This window comes from Apodemus sylvaticus, chromosome 2, assembly GCF_947179515.1.
Source record: "Apodemus sylvaticus chromosome 2, mApoSyl1.1, whole genome shotgun sequence".
Classification (NCBI taxonomy): domain Eukaryota; kingdom Metazoa; phylum Chordata; class Mammalia; order Rodentia; family Muridae; genus Apodemus; species Apodemus sylvaticus.
The window spans coordinates 81,219,628-81,241,218 of NC_067473.1; the positions used below are offsets into that span (position 1 = coordinate 81,219,628).

At 39.5% G+C, this 21,591-nt stretch overlaps 1 protein-coding gene across 1 annotated transcript in view; it reads right to left on the minus strand.

Annotated features, from left to right (window-relative positions):
• The window catches only part of Pde1c (phosphodiesterase 1C), a 321,799-nt gene that overhangs the window by 77,486 nt on the left and 222,722 nt on the right, over positions 1-21,591 (minus strand). Inside the window, exons 2-7 of the mRNA XM_052173784.1 lie at positions 18,006-18,119; positions 16,044-16,226; positions 15,173-15,239; positions 10,745-10,861; positions 9,508-9,648; positions 1,062-1,162 (exon numbers count right to left, since the gene is read on the minus strand). Of these exons, the coding sequence (XP_052029744.1) occupies positions 1,062-1,162; positions 9,508-9,648; positions 10,745-10,861; positions 15,173-15,239; positions 16,044-16,129 (512 nt within the window). The 5' untranslated portion in view covers positions 16,130-16,226; positions 18,006-18,119. The remainder of the gene's footprint in view (positions 1-1,061; positions 1,163-9,507; positions 9,649-10,744; positions 10,862-15,172; positions 15,240-16,043; positions 16,227-18,005; positions 18,120-21,591) is intronic.

Genomic DNA, 21,591 nt, shown 5'->3' on the forward strand with positions numbered 1-21,591 from the left:
AGACTGACACTCCTGAAGAGAAGGTCTACCTACTGTTAACCAAATCTTCGGCTAAGTCTAGTATACCTTCAAAGTCTTAGGCTTAACATTTTTGTCTATTAAGGGAAAAAGGGTCTGGCCCATAGTTTTCTAAACAGAGATTGCTTGTGTTCAAGTGAACTGGACAAAGCTTTACTGAGGACCAATGTATCAATGTTTTAACTTCATTCCAAAGTTAGATGTTGGTAGATGTCTACTTTATGGCATTAGACTTCTATTTACCCCTGAGGATTTACTGGTTTTGCAGTGGGTTGACTGGATTTGTTCTTGGGCTCCCGGCAAGCTCCTGGCAATTGCCCTATGTGTCCTTTCTTAGGCAGGTGTGAGTCACTGTGGTCTCTGTTCTCCAAGTGAAGTTTCTACTCCAGTCTGCTGGGGACCTGCTTAAGTTTAAAAACCTTGGAACAAATGACAAAAATATGCTTCCAGCAGCCCAGACCACTCTACTTGGGGAGAAGCAGGAAGCACTAAGGAGAATAGTTTAAGTACTTTACTTCCACTCCTTTTTCTGACCAGAGCACAGAAAATATTATCTTCTGTATGCCACGGGGAAGGAGGGAGATGAGTGGAAAGAGCGAGGGTCTAGTATCTCAACAGAAGCTCAGAGACCAGAGGGTAAGAAGGCACCAGTATTGTTAGTATAATAGAAGGCCTCCAATGACCATAGTGACATCATTTACATGACACCTGGGGCTCTATGCACCTGTACCACACCCATTAGAACCTGGTAGTGTAGGCACTGAACATACATAAATAATGAGTAAACATTACCACAGTGAAGAAAGGAGGAGCCACTTTAGATATAAATAAAATATGAGAAATAGCAGCAGGTGTTTTTTTTTTTTTAAATGTTGTGTTTTCAATGTAGCTGCCCAGGCTCGTATCTTGTTTATAAATTAATCTTTTCTAAATTTAAAATAGAGCAACCACATAAAAGGAAAATGACAGGCACATACCTCATTGACATCTAAAATTACATGCCTGTCCCCTCCCGCTTATCTTACAAATGTTTCATCCCTCACCGAGTCTGAATGTGGAAGTTGTTAGTAGTTCCAGTATGTTCATAGTCGTGGATGGCAGCCGAGAAGATTATTGCAAAGATCTCCAGCTCTGTCAACCAGTTCTGAAAGGGAGAGTCACAGGCAATCATATCATCTATGTTCTTCAGATCCTTTCAGCACACGTATAATACACCCACACTTCTTCTTTGCACCCTGCAGCTGTTTGCTATCACCAATCAACTTTTCTTACACATAGAAGTAGTGTGGGCTTTTCCTCAAGGAGGAGCCTGAGAACTTGTGGTGTGAATACAACCTGTGAGATCTAAACAACCATTTCTCTGATCAGACATTCCAGAAAGTCAGTGACAGTCAACATGAAGAACCTTTAAAAGTCCTCACCACATAGTCCTCCAACTTAAAGTAAAATTCTTATTTCTCTTTCCTTTCCTCTTCCTCACCGTTCCCTTCCCCTGAGAGAAATTCAACACAATACTCTCTCTTTTTTTATACAGATGCTATTAAAATTTTTAACACAATAGCAAGCATTAAGAGTAAAAAATCCTAATGGTCTGACTATGGGAGAAATGTCCTCTACAAGGTAGGTAGACACATGTGTAAAGATAAGACTGTTTTCTTTCTTGTGTAAACTGATGTTTGCAGGGCATGATTCCATTCAAACACCTGGTTCAAGAGTTTGTGACGTCTGTTCCAAAGTAACAGAATTAGTATCATCTGGAAACTTCTACAAATATAAGCAAATTCTCTGGTTCTACTCAATCCCAATGGACCAGAATCCATAAATTTACCTTATCAAGTCTTCCAGATAATCCTGATGCACATAGTGGCTTAAGAACACTCTATTGTTGGAAGTCCCCTTAACTGAGTCCCACTGAATGCACTCCAAGACATTCAGATGTACCCCTTACACCCTTGCTGACATCCCTGCATAGACAGGATAACCTTCAGGTATCATAAGCCAACCACTCTTATTCTCTGCTCAATTATGTCACTGGTTAAATTGATGTTTACCAGATTCAGCATGGTTATTCCAAGCCCTCTAGATTAGTTTCATTTATTATTAATTTCTATTTTTTATTGGATATATTTTTTATTTACATTTCAAATGTTATCCCCTTTCCCAGACCTTGCCCTCCCCTGCTCCTGGATAGTCCCTATCCCATCCTTCCCCCCTACTTCTATGAGGGTGTTATTATAATTTCTTAATCAGGTGTGATATATACCAATTAAATAAGAATGCTAACATATGAAGTTGGCACTTCTATAGAAGTCAAGTGGAATGCAGTACATAGTTACTGACACCATGGCTGTCAAAACACATGTGACAACTGTGAATCCACAGAGATGTAAAAATTTATCACCTCCACTCAGTTTGTGTCCTGTGGTAGTTTAATTTGCATTCTTGGTCTCCAGCTGGGGGCACTGTTGGAAAGGTGTGGGAGGAGTGGCCTTGTATCAGTGGAGGTAAGTTTCAAGAGCTTAAAGACTTGCTCCATTTCCAGCTGCTCTGAGGCTTTCTGCATTGCCTCTGTTCTGCTCTCATGGACTCACACCCTAGAACTATGAGCCAAAATAAACCTGCTTTTCTTTAAGTTGACTCTGGGTGAGGTATTTTGTCAAAGAATCAGAAGAGTAACTAATGCACTCACCCACAGAAAGATTGCAGGAGTATTTTTATGGTCCCAGTTCACTTTAAACAAAAGGAAGTCAAGTTTTCAAAGGACTGGTGGGAGATCAAGTGAGAACTTAGAAAAAAGCACACAGTGAGTACATGCGATATATTTGTATGACTTATGGTCATACAAAGTGGTTAAGATAATCAAACACATTTTGTAGTTCTTCACATTAAGTATTTCTTTCAAATAATTATTAATTTTGGTTGTTAACTAAGGAAATTATCAAGAATTATTGCAATCTATGAAAAACGCTTCATTAAGGTAAAGAATAAGTGGTGGAAAACAGTTCTTTAAGAATATTTCTAGTAATTTTTAGCATGAAATTTCAAAAACCTATCTTTTTTTTAAAAAAAAAAACCTATCTTTTATATACTCAAAAATATCCCTGAAAATTACAAACCAAGGATCAAGGATTGAAAAAAAAAAACAAAAAAAGAAAGAAAGAAAGAGACTTAGAGAAAAGTTAATTGAAATGAGATGAAAAAGCTATGCAGAGATGCAGGTGAAAGTGCACACTGCCACGCCTCAGGACAGAAGTTCAGTCTCTGAGACCCACAGACTAGTTACCCCACATGTACACACAGTGACAGATGCTGTGTCCAACTAAAGAAATAAGTAACTGCATGGAATAAATAAGATATAGATGAGAAAAGATTGCGGGAAAGCTGAGGCTGCCTTCCTACAGATGGCAAGGGCCCTGTCACCTTCTCAGCATAAGGCTCAAAGTGCAGGAGAACCTATCTTGGGTACCTTTTACAATACTATTTTCATTCTTTGAAAGTTTCAGTTATACACTATATTTTCATTATATACACCTACTACTACTTCTAATTAATGACCCTCCCCTCCCCCACCAGGTCCTTCTACCTTGTCTCTCCCCTGATATTATGTCCTTATCTTTTAAATAATTACTTAATTTTACTATATGTATATAGTTGTTTTCCTTCATGTGTGTCTGTGCAGCACATGCATGTTCCCCACACAGAAGCAAGAAGAGGCCATCAGATTGACTGAAACTGGAGTTACAGATTGGGAGCCATCACACAGATGCTGGGAATCACCAGGGTCTTCTGAAGAGCAGCCCATGCTCTTCACCACTGCACCATCTCTCAGGCCCACATCTCCTCATTTTAAATGTAGAAACTCATGTATCTGTCACAGATCAATGAAGAAACTAGCTGGGCAGCTGTTAACCTCACTTTATAGATTGAGAAAATGAGGCCAGTGGATCCACTGAAAGTCACATAGTTGCTCATGTGACAAGCCATACACTATGTCTCCAGAATTTTCACCTACAATCTTTAGGTTAAATTTCCTTTGTTTATATTCTATATTCATTTAGTTTTGTGTAAATGTATGTATGTTTAACATCATGCCATATCTGTTTTCTTTATATTATCTATATATATCGCATTTCTTTTTTCTTTTTTCCTTGATAAAGAGTCTCACAGCATAGCTCAAAACTCACTATGCCATCTCGTCTGGCTCTGAACTCACAGAAATCTTTCTTTCTTAGCTTCCTCTGTGCTAGAATTATGGGCTTACACCTGTGCACTTCTCCATACTGATATCTTTCTTCCCTAACACCCTATTGTCACATATCTGTTTTTGAGCCATTCCCTGTGTAGAGTCTTGTTCTAGAGCCATACAAAGTCAGTGTCATATTTTAAAATATGATGGTGGATGGGAATTAGCATAGCGCCTAAGAAAATCCAAATTACAGAACATTAGTAGTCCAGGCAGCAGAAAGTCTGCAAAAGAATAACTCCCACATTACAAATATCAGTCACACTTCCTCCCCACACAGACATACCATCAGCTATTCTTAGTTATCACTTAGCTTCTAATAAACCCAAACAGCAAGGGATCAAGCAAGCACATAGCAAAATCTAAACTATGCTTTTGAAACTCATTAGAGCCTTGCAATGATCAGTATGCTTACTGGATTGAGGATAAGTACGAAAAATGATATCTGGAAGAAAAGGGAAGGGACATAAAATAGTTTCACAGAGTCCAGGCACCAAAGATGAGCCTCAGTGATGGGAAGAGTAGAGGAGGGCTTTCGGAAGACCTGGCCATCTTGAGTAAAGAAATGAGTCTCTGGCCTGAGTGGGAATGAGGGCAGACTGGGGGAGGGGGGGGTCTGAAGTATCAGGCATTAAAATCCAGAGTGAATGAGGACTGTAAACCAGCTCAATAGTTAACAGTGTTTATGACCCATAGAGTAGCAAAGCTAGCCCAACACTCTAGGAAGAATATTTCTCTGAATAGAGAGGAAGGATGAAAGGTTCTTACATGTGTAAATAGCATGGAGGTAGAAGCCATGGGACTTAGAGCTGAATTACGGTAGGTATGGATAAAAAGAAGTTATAGTCAAGAGAACAACATTTATGCTTGGCCTCTCAACACTGCACCAGTACTAAACACTCCCTGGGGGGGAAACAGATGGCATCTTTGGTAAAAGTAAAAATGGAAAAGGTGGGAAGAAGACATTTTGAGGAAAACTGGGATTCATATTTTAATATGGCTCAAATTTCCTTGTCTTTTCCAACTTAACTACTGTAAATGCAGAGATTTTAAGTCAAAATATAAGCAATCAGAAATTTAAGTTCCATGGGTATTTTTGTCCCAGGATTTCCTCCTGACTGTGATATTTTCTTATCTTCCAAATTCATCTGTCACAGACAATTCACTGACAGAGCTGCCTTGACACCTGGAGGTGGTATATTTTAGAATGTGGCATGTGCAGCTTAGAAAAGCAAGCTGTGTGCTTAGGTATGTGGGTGGGTGAGAAGAATTATATACAACAGAGGAAATCTGAAGGAAATGGACATGAGTCAATTTCCACTTCTACAGGATACATTACTCTACATAAGTTATGATTCTGCTGTCTGAACAACAGCTTCTATTTTTACATTATTTCTCGATTGCTACCTTCACAAACCAATGCAAAAAGATAGTTGAAAAACATCTCATGCACATACCACACCCATAGCCCATGCACCCATGCACCCATGCACACACACTTGTGCATACACACATACACTTCAAATAAATGAGCACAGTACATCATTGAATATGATACCACTGATACAAGTTAATGATAACGTGTATTAGCATACATGTTTCAGAGTCTTTCTTTAGGGCTAGTGAAGCTGTCTGAGTCATATTTATATCCCATGAGATATTGTGTACCATAAGTAATAAGAATCTGCAGTTTGGAGGAGCTCAGAGAACTACTCTGTTTCTGCTTCAGCCTGCACGTATACACCCATGAGGATTATGAGGTATGAGAAATTCTCTTTCATCAAATATAACTGGAGAATTATGGTCAAATACTTCAATGCATGACCACAGAAGTCAGTCCCAGGAGAATAAAAAGATCAGCTTATTGTCTAAGAGCCCTTGCAACTTTTGTAGAGGACATGGGCGCTGTTCCCAGCACCCACATGGCAGTTCTCAGTTCCCTATTACTCTTGTTCCAGGGAATATGAAACCCTCTACTAAACAGCCATACATGGGCACCAAGCATTCAGTCAAACATTCATACACATAAAATTAAAGAAATAATAAATTAAAAAAAAAAAGAAGTCAGACCTGAGACCAGCTTGGCTGTGCCACTGTACTAGTTGGCTAGGGCCACCATAACCATAACAAAATATCACAGGAAATTATTTTTCAGGGATAGAAGCAAATTTCCTCAGGCTGAGAACCGATTTACAGGGTGTATTTTATTGTGCATGGCAAGGAATGGTTGCATAGACATTTGAGAAGACAATGTGCAGTAGTTATTTGTGCTCTTTCCACTACTGTGACAAGTACCCAAGAGAAAAGAGAAAAGTTTGACTTCAATTCGTGAATTTGAAGGTTCGAGCCGATGACTGATGGACAGTTGGTTAGAGGTGGTAACGCAGCATGTAGCAGGACAAAGCTGTGCCCTTAGTGGAAGAACAAGAGGCCAGGAAGGAAGAGGAAATGAGGTCTGGTTCTCCATTTAAAGGACAACAATTTTATTTGTGTGAGCTCTGCTCTCATTATCCCATTACTTCTCCAAGTCCTCACCACCTCATACTCTCACCATGGGATGGCTTAACCAAATACCAACTTATTGTAGTAAGTGCTCAAAAAACCTTTGAGTGTAGGGTTTGAAACTGAAAGTCCATTGTTTTACTTCTCATTAAAATCACCTATTTTATTTCTAGAGCTTTGCAAATCTTTTAGCAATAGTAAAATAAGAACGACCTTCCTGTTACATACAGTTTCTTTTCGAAACTGCCTTTTCGAACACTGCAAATACATATTTTATATGGGTTTCAGACTTGGGTTATCAAGTTACACATTAATTTTTTAATTGGATTAGTATTTATAATTTTGAGGAAAACTGCCATCCATCCAATATAATATTTTCCCATTTAATGCACAATATAAATTCAGTTAAACATTAGGTTTGAACCCTTGGAGTTTTACAGTTTCCTTTTATTTTTTAGTTTTAGAGTTCTTTATAGATGATCATACATTTTTTAATCATGGGTCTCAGTGTGGACACCTCTGTGCTAGTCCACGTCTTCACACTCAATGTATGCTCTTCTGCTTCAGTCCACATCATCATGAGTCTGTTTGGGTGTAGAAACCTCTGCTTTCCTTCAGATTTTCATGGAATTATCATTTCATATGGTTGTTGGAGTGAGTGGAAACTCTGTTATCACAACAAACACATTCTCTTTGATTTTGGAATGGCTTCTTAAATAGTATCTTTCTAAAATGAGCCATTTAATAAAAACTAAAATATGATTATGGCTTTGAGGAAAATTCTACAATAATCTGTTATCAATATATTCTAATAATACTCAATATTTTTGATACTTTATTTGTAGCCATCTTTAAGGTAAAATCTCACATTTCGGCAGAAAGTAAATCTGGGTACAGAGACTCAAGTGTTTTATCACAGGTCCCAGTATCTAATAATAATTAAGCAGGGATTTATATCTAGTATAGCTAGACTCAAAGCCCATTCCTTCCCCTGTATTCTAAATTTAATTCAGTGAGTTACTAGACAGAACCACTGTACAGAAAAGACATATGTGTATGGGGTTGTGGCTGATTGTCAGGGCCAGGCTTGCTTTCACAAGCCTGAAGAGACCAGTGAAAATAGATTGCCGCTCTCTTGATCCAGAAAATCATGTAAATCAAGAGGTTCAAGTCTTTGTTTGTTTTTATTTTGAAAACATTCACAAATGTCCCAGGCTGGCAATTGTGTGCATATTCAAAGTGCTACCAGCATTTGAAAGGTATCACGCTAAAGGAGCTGTGAATGCCATTCCTGTGACTGTTTTGTTCCTTTGGTTGGTTTGGTTTTGCTTTTTTACCATTTCTAGGAGACCTGTAGGAAAATACCAAGCCTCAGTTTCAGTCAATAGAATAGTCCAAGAATCAGTACCAGAGGAGTCAGAAGCTGTGCTCAGGTCCAAACAGTGGAGCTGGACTTCTGGACCCACAAGCAGCACTCAATTATTGCTGCATGTGTTCAAAGGTACAGACAGTACATGAGAACTTATGGGGTTAAATGCAGATTTCTAGTTGCTAAATATACCCAAGTTAAGAAGACATGCACCAAACATGCAACACTCATGGCCACATTAAACCATGCCACACTAAGATGATCCTCACTGAGAAGGAACTAACTGTTCCTAAGCTAGAAGAGAGGACCTCACAGAAGGAAAAGATGCCCAGTGCAAGCTGCAGAAACAAAAAATTTTGGCACATTGTAAATTCAGACATGAAAAAATAATTTCTATAGATGTTCTAAAGGTAATCTCAATGTAGAAAGGTATGAAAAGCTATTTTATTTGTTCATTGTTTGGGGAATTTTTCTCTTTATCACCAAATCTTTATTACAATCAATGGTTTATATGGAGATAAAAATGCAAAGTCGTCTGGCCAGATGGCTCAGTGGACAAAGGTGCTTTCTGAGGAGCCTTACAAGCTAAGTTCAGTTCCTGGCCTCTGCAAGGTAGAAGGAGATAACTGATTCCTATAATTGTCTTTGGGCATCTACATGCCTATTGTAGCACATGAGAATTCTCTCATACTCACATACAATAAACAAGAAACAAAATAGAGTGAAGAAGCCAAAGGTACAATCAACTTGAACAAGCAAGTTAAATGTAAAATGTATTACAGAAAAGAGATCTGAATCCATTTAAAGAGCAGAAAGGTAGAATCATAGTAATTCTTTAAATGATTCAAAGTAAAGATTGACCTTTAGCTTTAAAAAAAATGCATAAGAACGAAATAACCAAAGTGCTTCTGAAAAAGACCTAGTAGTTTAAATCAAATATGAGCTGGAGTAATGGTAAACAAATCTACTGAATGCAATTTCAGAATCAGAGAATATCATTGTTAATTGACAGTTACCATGAGTCAAGATGGCTACCTCTATAGGTGGAAATGTGGACTTAGTTCTAGTAAACATTTTTTAATTAATCATGTTCTATTTTAATGGGCCCAGAACAAGGACAAACATTTCAGAGAACCCCAAGTGTCACCATAGTGATTGGGAAGCACTTCGGAGAACCCCCAGGTACTCCATAGTGAAAAGGGAAGAACTTCAGAGAACCCCCCAGGCTCTCCATAATGATCAGGGGAGCACTTCAAAACACTCCAACACTCCATAGTGATCAGGGGAGTTCACAAGGCAATGCATGCACTCCGGGCTCACCCTCATCACAGCTGGAACACCCTCCAACACTAATGAGAGTGCCTATCTTACTTACCGCTACTCCTGTCTTATAAAGGAGGTAATGCACAGTCTGTGTGACGTCAGCGGCATGCATCAGATTATGGTAAGGATTTTTGTGCTTGCTATAACCCACTTCGAGGGCCTCCACAAATGAGACAAGTGCAGAAATGGGTATCTGAAAGAGAACAGTAAGTTTCTCTCACTGAAGACAGGATTACCTTATGTGAAACACTGAGGTTCCCTGCCTGGCTTATTTTGGGAGTTGTTGTAGATCACATGAGGAAGCTACAATGTTTCAAAGATAATAAAATTCCCTGGTGAAACTGTTAGATATTTTTGAAGTACCTGGTTAAAGAACAGTCAGTTTTACAAACTGCCAAAGAACTATACAGATTCATCTCTAAGATATTTTTTAACCTGTGTTGATCCTTGCATTTCTTTTTCTTTTTTGTTTTAATTGGATATTTTCTTTATATTTCAAATGTTATCCCCTTTCCATGTCTCCCCTTCCGAAACTCCCTATCCCATCCTACCTCCCCCTGACTCTATGAGGGTACTCTGCCACCCACCCACCCACTCCCCCTTCCCACCCTGGCATTCCCCTGCACTGGGGCATTTAACCCCTTCCAGCCCAAGAGCCACTCATCCCACTGATGTCCAACAAGGCCATCCTTTGCCTAAGACATTTTGCTTAAAATATTAACCAGAGGGTTTTGAATTATACATTTGCAATCCTGTTATTGGTGACCCCTCAAGTTCCATATTTCTTTGTCATTTATCTGTTTTTAGTCTTTTAAGCAAGAAATTAATCTGAAGCATGGGAGACTGGGAACTACCAGTGCTCTGTCATGGATGGTACGTGGGAGTTTTGTGTGAATGAGGCATGAGGTGGGGGAAAGTTTATAGAAGCTGTTGAACTGACTCTATCTCCATTGCTATCTTTCTGCTAATACTGGACAGTAGTGCACATAATAAGATTAGAAGGCAGCACCTATGGGAGACTCAGCTACTGCAGGCACTGCTTCTAAGAAGACTTGAAGAAGGCTTGTAAGAGGCTTCTCCAGTCTCTGCCTTCTGGCAAGATTCATCAGTCAGTATGCAAAGGAAAGAGTCCTCCAGGAACAAGAACCTACAGTCCCACCAGAACAATATCCACAGTTGCCCATAGCAGTTTCCTATCTACTGCTTAAAAGGATTCCCTTAGTCTTGACATTGAAGTCACATAAGGATGGTCACATGTATGTAACTTAAATTTTTAATGAGGTGCTGACCTTAAAACGGCTGATCAAGTCATAACGTGTGAGTAATTCATAGAAAATGAACTTCAATGCATGATCTCCACTGGCCTCATTGAGGGAAAAGACATCAAAAGACCACGTGTCCACATCCTACAGAACAGAGCAGGGAGAAAGAACTATTAATTCACATTACCTATGAACTACTAATTGATCTACATTTGAGTGCTCCTATAGCCCACACTTGCAATTAAACAGCTCAAGACTCTAAAGACTCTCAGTTGCTTTCTAGCATGATAGTACAAGAACATTTACTGTTTAAAAAAAAATCAAAGGCCTTTATGATCTAACAAAAATATTGACAGGCATTATGGCTGGTAAAAAAATAAGTAATTTATCAAACAATTGTTAAGTGGTATTAGTAGTTATATTGTACAGATAAGAAAAGGGACAGTTACCTAATTTCTCAAAGGTGTGTTAGAAGCAGATGCTTGGGACATAAGTGGGAAAGGACACATAGCCTTCTACACTGAGGCCTCCTCCCAGGCTCGTTCATTTAATCCCAATCAACTACTAGTCTATGTTCAAACCAGCTGAGTCACATAGTTCATCTAAACTCTCTCCAATCCACTAGCATGCTATGTAATGGCATCCTCTGAGCCCAGAGCTAAAACTGTTAACTCATTTAAAAGTGTTCAGAAGCATGTTGTGATACTGAACACAAAATTGGAATGCCACTCACACTTCAATAGCTAAGCTGAAACCCAAGAGAAAACATTCATTTCATGAACAGAAAATGGCTTTCTGGAGCCAGGAATCTGCTAACATCTATCTCCAATTGGTATAGAGTTTTGGTGAAAGAAGTTAAGAATAAAAACTGGACTGGACACACACCTTATATGCCATCATAAAGTCCCTATTTGTGAACAAATACTGCCTGGAGAATAAAAGCCAACAGTATTCTGTGTGCCATTGACACAACAATACCAGCCACTTGTGGACATACTAAGCAAATGTATGTTTAAACCATAGTTAAATCATCAGGCATTTGGTTTCCTCATCACAGCATGAGAATTCCTTCAGTAGTTAAAGGATATGTGTTGACTTTCTCTTGATAACAAAGACCCAAGCGATCACAAATACCGAAGGCCAGAGGTTGGATGGTACCTCAGGCATCAGAAAATGATGAGCATGAAAGGCCCAGTGTATCCTAAGATGGCCCTGCAATGCCATCTTTGTGCTCCTGTGTCACTAACACTTCCAGCCATCACGTTCAAGACCATTGGGGGTACTTTCATGGAAGTCAAACTTGGAAAAAATAATCATATAAAGGTTTAGAAAACATACCAAAGGATCTCAGTTGGATTGTTTCTATTTAAATTTGGTGGTAAACTCACTTCCTTTATTTATAATTGCCCTTCCATTGAAATAAAGCAGTGATGTGAAGTCTTAATACACAGTCCTCAAATCCCCCAATTCTAGAAAAAGTTATACTTTCTCCAGTGTTACACAAGACGCCCTGAGAAGACAAAGAGGCCAGTGTAAAATGGTAGTAGAACTACTTAATAATCTCACTGGCAACCTCTCATGTGACCTCACTGCCTAGAGATGACACTTGTAAACCCAAGGAATCCACTTTCTGATTCTTGGGGTACATCCCCCAAGTGCTCAATGAGGAGCCATGGCATAGGTGCCAAAGTTTACCCACAACTTAGAGCTTTGCTTGAGTCTTATAATTGGAGGGCTATGAGTCACAGCCATGGTCTGAACCAATCATGAAGAAGCTGCAGGAAATGGATATGGGAGTGGATATTCACTCAGGGCCTTCATTTCAAGGAAATCTTAACTGTTATTCTTGAATGTTATTCTTACTCCAAGCCACGTAGGGACTCACGGAAAGTACTAATTATAAAGGCTATAGGCCTCTGGAGAACCCTGAGCATGGAACTTACATTTTAATGAGAACTCAATTCAAGTGCTTTAAACATGCTTTCTCTTTTACCAAATTTTGCCCAGGGACAATTCCAGTCAAGATAAGAGAACACGCCAGTTAGAACAGCCTACAGGAAACTGGAAACTGCTCACTTCCTCCCAATTAATGGCTATCCAATGCTGATTCCTGAGTTACAGGCCAAGTGTTCTAAAGAACAGGTCACTTCTGTGCATCGAGAACTCTCCCCCAAAGGCTAATATAAGTGGAGATACAGACGCTAATATAAGTGGAGACAGTACCAGTAGTGACATGCAACTAATCAAAATCTAGACCATCCGTTGTTAAGTACTCTTTTACGTCAATGTCATTTTGTACCATGTCCATGCATTAACTGAAAAACTTAACACAACATGACACAATGGTTATTTTAGTCAACCGAATTCGTTCAGTCTTTGAGAATTTTTCAGAGCTAGAAGAAATCAGTAGGTATTTCCATATAAACTCTGGCAGCTTAGTGCAAATAACTTTTTCCCCAACAGACATAAAGAAGGAAGGAAACTCCATCTCTGTGCTCTCCAATCCACTTGCTAATAAAGGCCAAGCATGGAGAACTGGAAAGATATTACATAGTAAAATGGACTTGAACCTTCTTGACCAACAGTGGGGTCAAGGGCAAAAGTGGTGGCCTCAAGTCATACATCAACAGGTACATGAAGAGCAGCCATTTGGGGCGAGCTGGCCCCTGCTCTGACTATTCCAAGTGTCTTTCTCTCAGACCACATAGACTTCTGAGAGTTTCTTTTCCATAAGCGTCAAATAACAGTTTGCCCACTGTTGTTCCAGCTGGAGAGATGGCTCAGCGGTTAAGATCACTGACAGCCCTTCCAAAGATCCTGAGTTCAAATCCCAGCAACCACATGGTGGCTCACAACCATCTGAAGTGAATTCTGATGCCCTCTTCTGGTGTGTCTGAAGTACAGCTACACATAAATTAAAAAAAAACAAGTTGTTACACTTTTTACTTTTCAGTTATTTGTAAAAAAGAGAGAGAGAGACAGACAGACAGACAGACACACACACACACAGAGAGAGAGAGAGAGAGAGAGAGAGAGAGAGTTCAATTTGGAAGACATTCTCTCATAAATAGCCCATTATCAGTGAACCTATCTTTGTTTGTGACAAGGGAAGAAATAAAGGTTTAAACTGTCTTCTAATGCTCCTAAGATTTATGTTGAATGTTTCTGTTCAATTATGAAAATCAATGCAATTTCATTGTGGGTGTTAGGAAACAGGCCTCAGGAAGTGGCTCTGCTGCTGAGCTGGCAGACTTCACTATAAACTACACTGATGGGTTGGCCATTAACGTGTGGGTGTGTGGCCCCTCACAGTGTCCTTCCTGTCCTTAAGTTGAGTGGAGGAGAAAGAAATGAAGGCAGTAAAAAGAGAGGCATGAATCCTATAAACAAACACAGCCAGTGGATGTCTGTGAATGAAGGAAAATCATGAATGTATCATCAGAACAGCCCCATGGGGCTTGTTTCTTACATGAAGCTATTTAAGAAGCACTCATCAATCCTCCTTTTACGAGGGGGTAATTTATCCTCTGAAAACATCATCAGATTACACTTGGTGCGTGTTTTAGAGAAAGACAATATTAGAAGTGAGAGTTCCACGATGCTGCTGCACAAATGGATGGGTGCTAAGTGCAGACAGCAAGAAATATCAACCAGCCCAAGTCGCTGTGCCCTAGCCAACCCCACCCGGGACCTAAGTGTACCAGGGGCACTTTTGACCCCTGAATCTGAATCCATACTTCCTCAAGGAACACATCTGTGTTGGGCCTAGAGAAGTCATGTACATGAGCCTGGATGGAGATTAACTGTGCAGGGTTGAGCCTGCTTAATCCAAGATCATGCTTGGCTGACTGCTCAGGGAATGCTTGACTCAGTGCAAGTCTTGGGAAAACAACAGGATATTTGAGGGGGCTGAGGGCTCTGGAAGAAACAATCACATCGCGAAACATCACCAAGAAAGCACCGTGTGCTGGGAACACTGTGTTCAGTCCTCAGCTCTAATCTCTGATTAACTCCGATTTTATTTTTCTTAAAAATTTCTCTGACTTGGTTGAATACTTTTGTTTGCTTGGTTTTGGTTTGGGTTGATTTGATTCTAATCTTACAAGATAAGCTTGGAGCAGGTAACCAGGTACCGATGTAATTACAAGCAACAAGTTTTCTTCCTAAGTTTAACCATGTTTGCTGTACTGCACCTGATCTGTGGCTCTGCCACATGAATCTCATCTGGCGGATCACTGGGTAAAACCAAACTCCACACAACATTTAACTTAGAAGAAAAAATTAGGAGCTTAAAGACTGAGAACACAGCACTACTATTAGAACAGATTTTTAAGAAAAGAAAGATTAAGATATGAATAAGAGAAAGGGCAGAGATGAAACTCAATTGTTTTCTGCGGGCAAATGTTACTGTACTTTATCGTTTCTACTTACACATAGCCTTTCCATCATTCTTACCTTCAATGCATCGATTACAGCTGGTGGATAGCTCAACCCAACCATGTTTGATGTCCGTCTATACATTCTGGCAAAGTTGAAGGAGAAAAAAAATGTAACAGCTTATAATGAATGGATGTACACATAATGACAAGTGATAAACAACCAGGGAATCTGGCAATCCAAGGAACTTGATATTCCAAACTTACTCAGGTACCCTGGAAACAAAGTTAAATTAAATTCATGTGTCCCATATTAAACACTAAATTACTAAAACGACCATGTGACCGGGCTGCAGGACCTGGTGTGCACGACCCAGTAGAAATGTTTCTCTCCAGAACCTCTAAAGCAAGCAAAAAAAGTTACAGGTAAACTTTGAAATCATCACTTTGGGACTTCTAAAATGTGTAACTGTGTAATAGAGACTATTTCTAGGGAACAATTCAGCATCAAAAAGCTAGCAAACTATGTCTCAGGGAACTCAGAGCCCTTCAGCAAACCATCTTCCCTGGGTCAGGGACCTCAGTGTAGTACTGGTCTATTGTGATGCTATCTATATATTTAAAAAATGTGCACCAGATGACTTCTGACTTTAAAAATGAGGCTGAACTTAATCTAAATCTTAAGATGGGAATTTTAAACAGAGGGAAAACTTGTTCTAATGGTGTCATGGGGATGAAAAAATCTGTTTTTACTCAGAAATTTGAGTTTTTATAATAAGTTATATTCTATTATAAGTTACAGGAGAGGAGACTGAGAGGGGAGCAACATTTCAGATATAAATAAATACAAAAATTAATTTAAAATTACATTAAAGGAAGGCTTACAGTCATAGGACCCGGTGTTCTTCTTATTGTTTTGGCCCTTGTTTAACAGTGAGTTTCCCCCTTACCTTTCCACAAATATCCCAGCTTGCACTGCGTGGACGATGCTCTTGAACCTGGGCTTCTCGTCACTTCTCCTAAGCATCATCCCCATCTGCCGTGTGAAGGTGGAGGCCAACCAATCCCGAACTTCAGAAGGCACAGCATCTGACTGAATGTCACTAAGCTCATCCTCTGTATCCAGCAGTCGCCTGGAAATAAAACACATAATCAAGGCACTGAGACTGAATGCGACTCTAGAATTTTCTGTTTGAAACAGTTGCCTTTCTCTACCCATCTGCAATGCAGATACAAAAACATGATATAAAACTGGACAGACAGATACAGACACACACACACACACACACACACAAACACACACACAGAGAGAGAGAGAGAGAGAGAGAGAGAGAGAGAGAGAAAGAGAGAGAGAGAGAGAGAGACAGAGAGAGAGAGACAGAGAGAGACAGAGAGAGAGAGAGAGAGAGAGAGAGAGAGAGAGAGAGAGAGAGAGAGAGAGCAGTGTTTTGCAAGGTTGCTCATACTGATGGGTGATGGGTTTCCTTTGACTGAATCTAGTCTGTCCTCCGAAAACATAAGTGTAAAAAAGTATAAAAAGCTAAGAACAGTCAGTGATAGTGTTGAGAGAAATCACTAAAGATGAGAACTGTTTTTTTTTATTCGATATATTTTTTATTTACATTTCAAATGATTTCCCCTTTCCTAGTCCCCCCACTCCCAGAAAGTCCCATAAGCCCCCTTCTCTCCCCCTGTCCTCCCACCCACCCCTTCTCACTTCCCCGTTCTGGTTTTGCTGAATACTGCTTCATTGAGTCTTTCCAGAACAAGGGGCCACTCTTCCTTTCTTCTTGTACCTCATTTGATGTGTAGATTATGTTTTGGGTATTCCAGGTTTCTAGGTTAATATCCACTTATTAGTGAGTGCATACCATGATTCACCTTTTGAGTCTGGGTTACTGTTGCACAGATCACAACATCCAAGTACTTAGGAGCTGTGATTTTAAATACCAATGAATGCCCTTTTAATTCAAAAAGATACAATAGAAACATGAACTTTAACATTCAAGAAAACTTTCCCAAACAATGCAATTCTTCATTTAAGCCTAGTGATTTAAGCCATCTGTGAATAGACTTTTCTGAGTTGTCTAACTTATTCTGATGTCAGAGAAATAGAAAGGAATAAAGTAGTTATAACAGGACCAAGGAAAAAAAAATGAATGCCCTCTATTTAAGCCTTACTAAAATTACACAGTTAAAATGGACATCAATATAACAGTGCTTTTATCATTGTTGTTTGTTTAGATGTATACATTTGGGTAAAGGGAGAAAGACTGTGGTATTGAATTCCTAAAATTAGTAAAGAATTGCATCCTTAAAAAAAATAAACCCAACAACTTGTAAACTGTAGTGAAATCCTTTCAGCTTGGAGTTTGGTGAAGTAAGGTATCACACATAGCGAGGAGCCTGTCTGACTAGGGAGACTTTCACATTCCACATTTTAACAGTTTAAAAAATGAAAGCGGTTCTATTTCTTCCAAAATCAATGTCATTGCCTACAATTGCTATAGTACTTGTGTAATTTAAGTGGAAATGTTTGCTGAGGGAGGGATGCTGGGGATTGGATCACTCTAGGAACCTCAAGTTGCTAATGCAGAGGGTGAATTCAAACACCCATTAGAGCCTGATGTGGTACATATGTAGCCATCACAGTGGACTCTAAAGCAGGGAAAACCTTGGCAGGCTTTAAGAACAGCCTTGCCTACTCTTACATCACTTTATCATTCCAGACATCTCTGCAGTAAATTATATTGGTCTTCTCATAGTTGAGGGAACAATAGTTCCATCTCTTTCCTGTTTGTTTGTTGAAACTAATGTTTCAGATTTAGAGATCTGAACCTGCTACTGAAGTGGCCTGTGGGGGGAAGGGTGTAACAAAAAAATGTATCATTTTTCTTATCATCTTTTCTTACCTTGTTTCATCAATATATACAGATTCAAGCACTGTGGCTGCATATTCCAGATTCTTCTTAAGATCTACCACAGAGGCCTCTCCTCGTTCTAATTGTTTGACCAAAGACCGCAACCTACAGGGGACAAGATGATGTCATTAGAATAAAGGAAATCAAGGAACAATTCTAAAAGTAGGAATACACATGCTTTATATAGTCTTGGATATTGTTTTTCCACTCCTAAATATCTGAAATTTAAAATGTAACACTAATAAAAAAAATTTATGAAATAATAAAATAAGAACAAAAATGTTCTCTAGCCAGGCCCTTACCAAACCAACAGTTTGCAGTACTCATTCATTGTTATGAAGGTTCTATTTCACTGACAATTTTCGTCTTCTCAAATAAGTCTCTTTTAGTCTCTAATATGACAGAGAGAAGTCTGAACAGTACCGAGCACCATCAGACATCTCCGAGACTCCCTCTGTGGGGAAGGCACTTCACGTTGCTCTGCAGTGGCCACAGAGAAGCATAGCCACACAGCCTCCAGATGTTTCAAGGTATAGAGTTCCACTACAGCCACAGATAGCCATCAGTCTCCAGATGTTTCAAGGTATAGAGTTCCACTACAGCCACAGATAGCCATCAGCCTCCAGATGTTTCAAGGTATAGAGTTCCACTACAGCCACAGATAGCCATCAGCCTCCAGACACATGTGGAACCTGGACTTAAGTACAAACTTTACCAAGTAGACTGCTTCTTTAGAATTGACCAGTGAAACAGAAGCTCCAGACAGGATAACAGAACAGAAAGCGAGCAATGGGAAACAAGATCCCATTTCTATTATAAGCCCCACCTGTGCAATTCTTGCGAGCTAACTGCCTTTTAATCAGCAGACAATGACTGTCTGAAATGACTATCAGAGAGATTGTGGCTTATTGCACTATTTTTTTTATCCTGCTTTTATTTATTTATTTTTTCTTTTCTTTTCTTTTATTCGATACATTTTTTATTTACATTTCAAATCCCAGAGGATTCCCCAGCATGTAATAAGGATATAGACTCCACTATATTCATAGCAGCCCTATTTATAATAGCCAGAAGCTGGAAAGAACCCAGGTATCCCTAAACAGAAGAATGGATGCAAAAAATGTGGTATATATACACAATGGAGTACTATTCAGCCATTAGAAACAATGAATTCATGAAATTCTTAGGCAAATGGATGGAGCTGGAGAACAACATACTAAGTGAGGTAACCCAGTCTCAAAAGATCAATCATGGTATGCACTCACTAATAAGTGGATATTAGCTTGGAAAACTGGAATACCCAAAACATAATCCACACATCAAATGAGGTACAAGAAGAACGGAGGAGTGGCCCCTGGTTCTGGAAAGACTCAGTGTAGCAATATAAGGCAAAACCAGAACAGGGAAGTGGGAAGGGGTGGGTGGGAGAACAGGGGGATGGAAGAGGGCTTATTGCACTATTTTTAACTACTCCTCCTCCCAGGAAAGCTCAATATCAAGAAATTCAGGTAGTGAAGAGCCTCTGGATGCCCTGCCATAGGAAATAGATCCCAGCAGAAGTTACACTTCACCTGAGAGAGAAAGGAACACCCAAAATCTCCCAGAGCAGGCACACTCCACAGCAAGGGAAGCCCCAAGCTTCTGCATATCAGTCAGCAGGAAGTCAGCAATTCAGGGGACCAATAACCCAGAGAAGAATTGACACACAATGTACTTCTAGAACTCGAAAATGTACGAATATTTATATCTTCATAATTCTCTAGCTTCTGAGTTATATGAATATATGATGTATCCTGGCAGAGAACGTGGGGGATCCTGACATGATGCCCTAAGTTTGAAAACAATCATCCATCTCACATTCATTTCTCTTGGTATGAAGATGATAAACAACACAAGAATATCAGAGTGGAGTCAGCAATGAAGCTTTGTCGGTGGCCCCCAGAACACAGAGGAGGAGCTCACTGCCAAGGGGCATCTGCTAGGAACTCAAGGAAGTTCAGGGAAGCATAGATTTGTAGAGTGAAATTGATGTTAAAAAGTGAGCATATGGAGAGAAAAGGAATTTAAAGGAAACAAAACATGACAACAGAAAAGACAATAAGAGATTTTGTTTGGGTTGTTAGTTGAAAGAATGTTGAGCAACTTTGTAAATTGCCAGCTCCTTTTTAATGCAACACCCAGGGTAGGCAGACGCTGGAGCCTAAGGCAACCTGACTCTTACAGGGCTGAACAGGTGTACAGTATGTACAGTGTGCCAGGGCTGCTGCCCCTGGCTCCTCAGCCCGCTTCCCTCTACCTCAGTATCCCTCTCACTTGAAATGTGCTACCAACTAATGATGCTATTCTTTCTTAGGCAAAATAACTTCAAAGTAGCTTCTCAACCGCTAAACAACTAGTACCCATTAGTCTCAAATTTTAATAAAGTTGTTTAGGATAAAGACCTTTTTCTGTTCCCCATTATGTAGGCTTCCCCTAGATCGGAATCTATTTCATCACTGGCTGCCTCAAAAGTATCTGGAATCTTTCATACCCCCATTTTACATCATCTTTCTTAAAGTTAGAGGCAGGGATTTTGTTAAAATTGGCACAGGAAGGATTAGATAGCTTCCTATGTTTTCCTTGCAAAGTGTGTCTGTAAGTTTTTTCATGCAACTTTATTCCAGAAAGAAGCTAAAGGCCAGGTCTCATCGAAGTGATAACCTATATGTTAAGAAAGATGCATATCCAGACCACATACTGGTAAATGGATAATAAAAATTTGAGACATTTATACAATGAAATATTATTGTACTGCTGTTGAGAAAAATTATGAAATTTGTAGGTAAATGGATGAGCTGGAAAAAACTCATCCTGAGTGAGGTATAACTTAGACAGCTAAACCTCAAATATTGCATGCTTTCTCTTCTACATGGATGCTGACTTTTAAGCTTCCAATATATGTGCTACAGCCCAAATAAACACCGAGATTAGGTATACAGTAAGGGAGCAGTGGGGAGTAGGATGTGTCCTAAGGAAGAGGAAATGGAGTGTAAACGCAGTGTTATTGAGAGGTAAAGAGGTAACTAGAATAGAAGGGTTGAATGAGGAGGGAATGGTAAAAAGGACTTTCTAAAAAACCATATGGAAATATACTACTATAGAGGCATACACACACACACACACACACACACACACACACACACACACACTGTATGGGGAGAAAGGTAATCAGCAGTATCACAAATCTACAAATCCAGAGAATTATAATAGCACCCTGCCTGCAAGATATATCCATGTAATAGTGGCACAAATGTTATAAGAGTGACCGATCGCTTTCTGATTGATGTAAGGCCCACTCCGTGAGATGGAAGACGTACCTTACACCTCCAAAGTTGCCAAGAACCTGAGAGTAGACTGGTCATGGCCCCCAGGGGGAAATCTACTACTGTTATTCTGCTAAGGAACAATACAATAAAATGACTCCCAGTGACACATTGTGATCCCATAGATTGGTATATCACTCACCCCTTGCTTGCTTCTTGCAGTAGATGAAGGAATAACAAAAAGACCCACGACTTGACAATGTACAAAGAGGAAG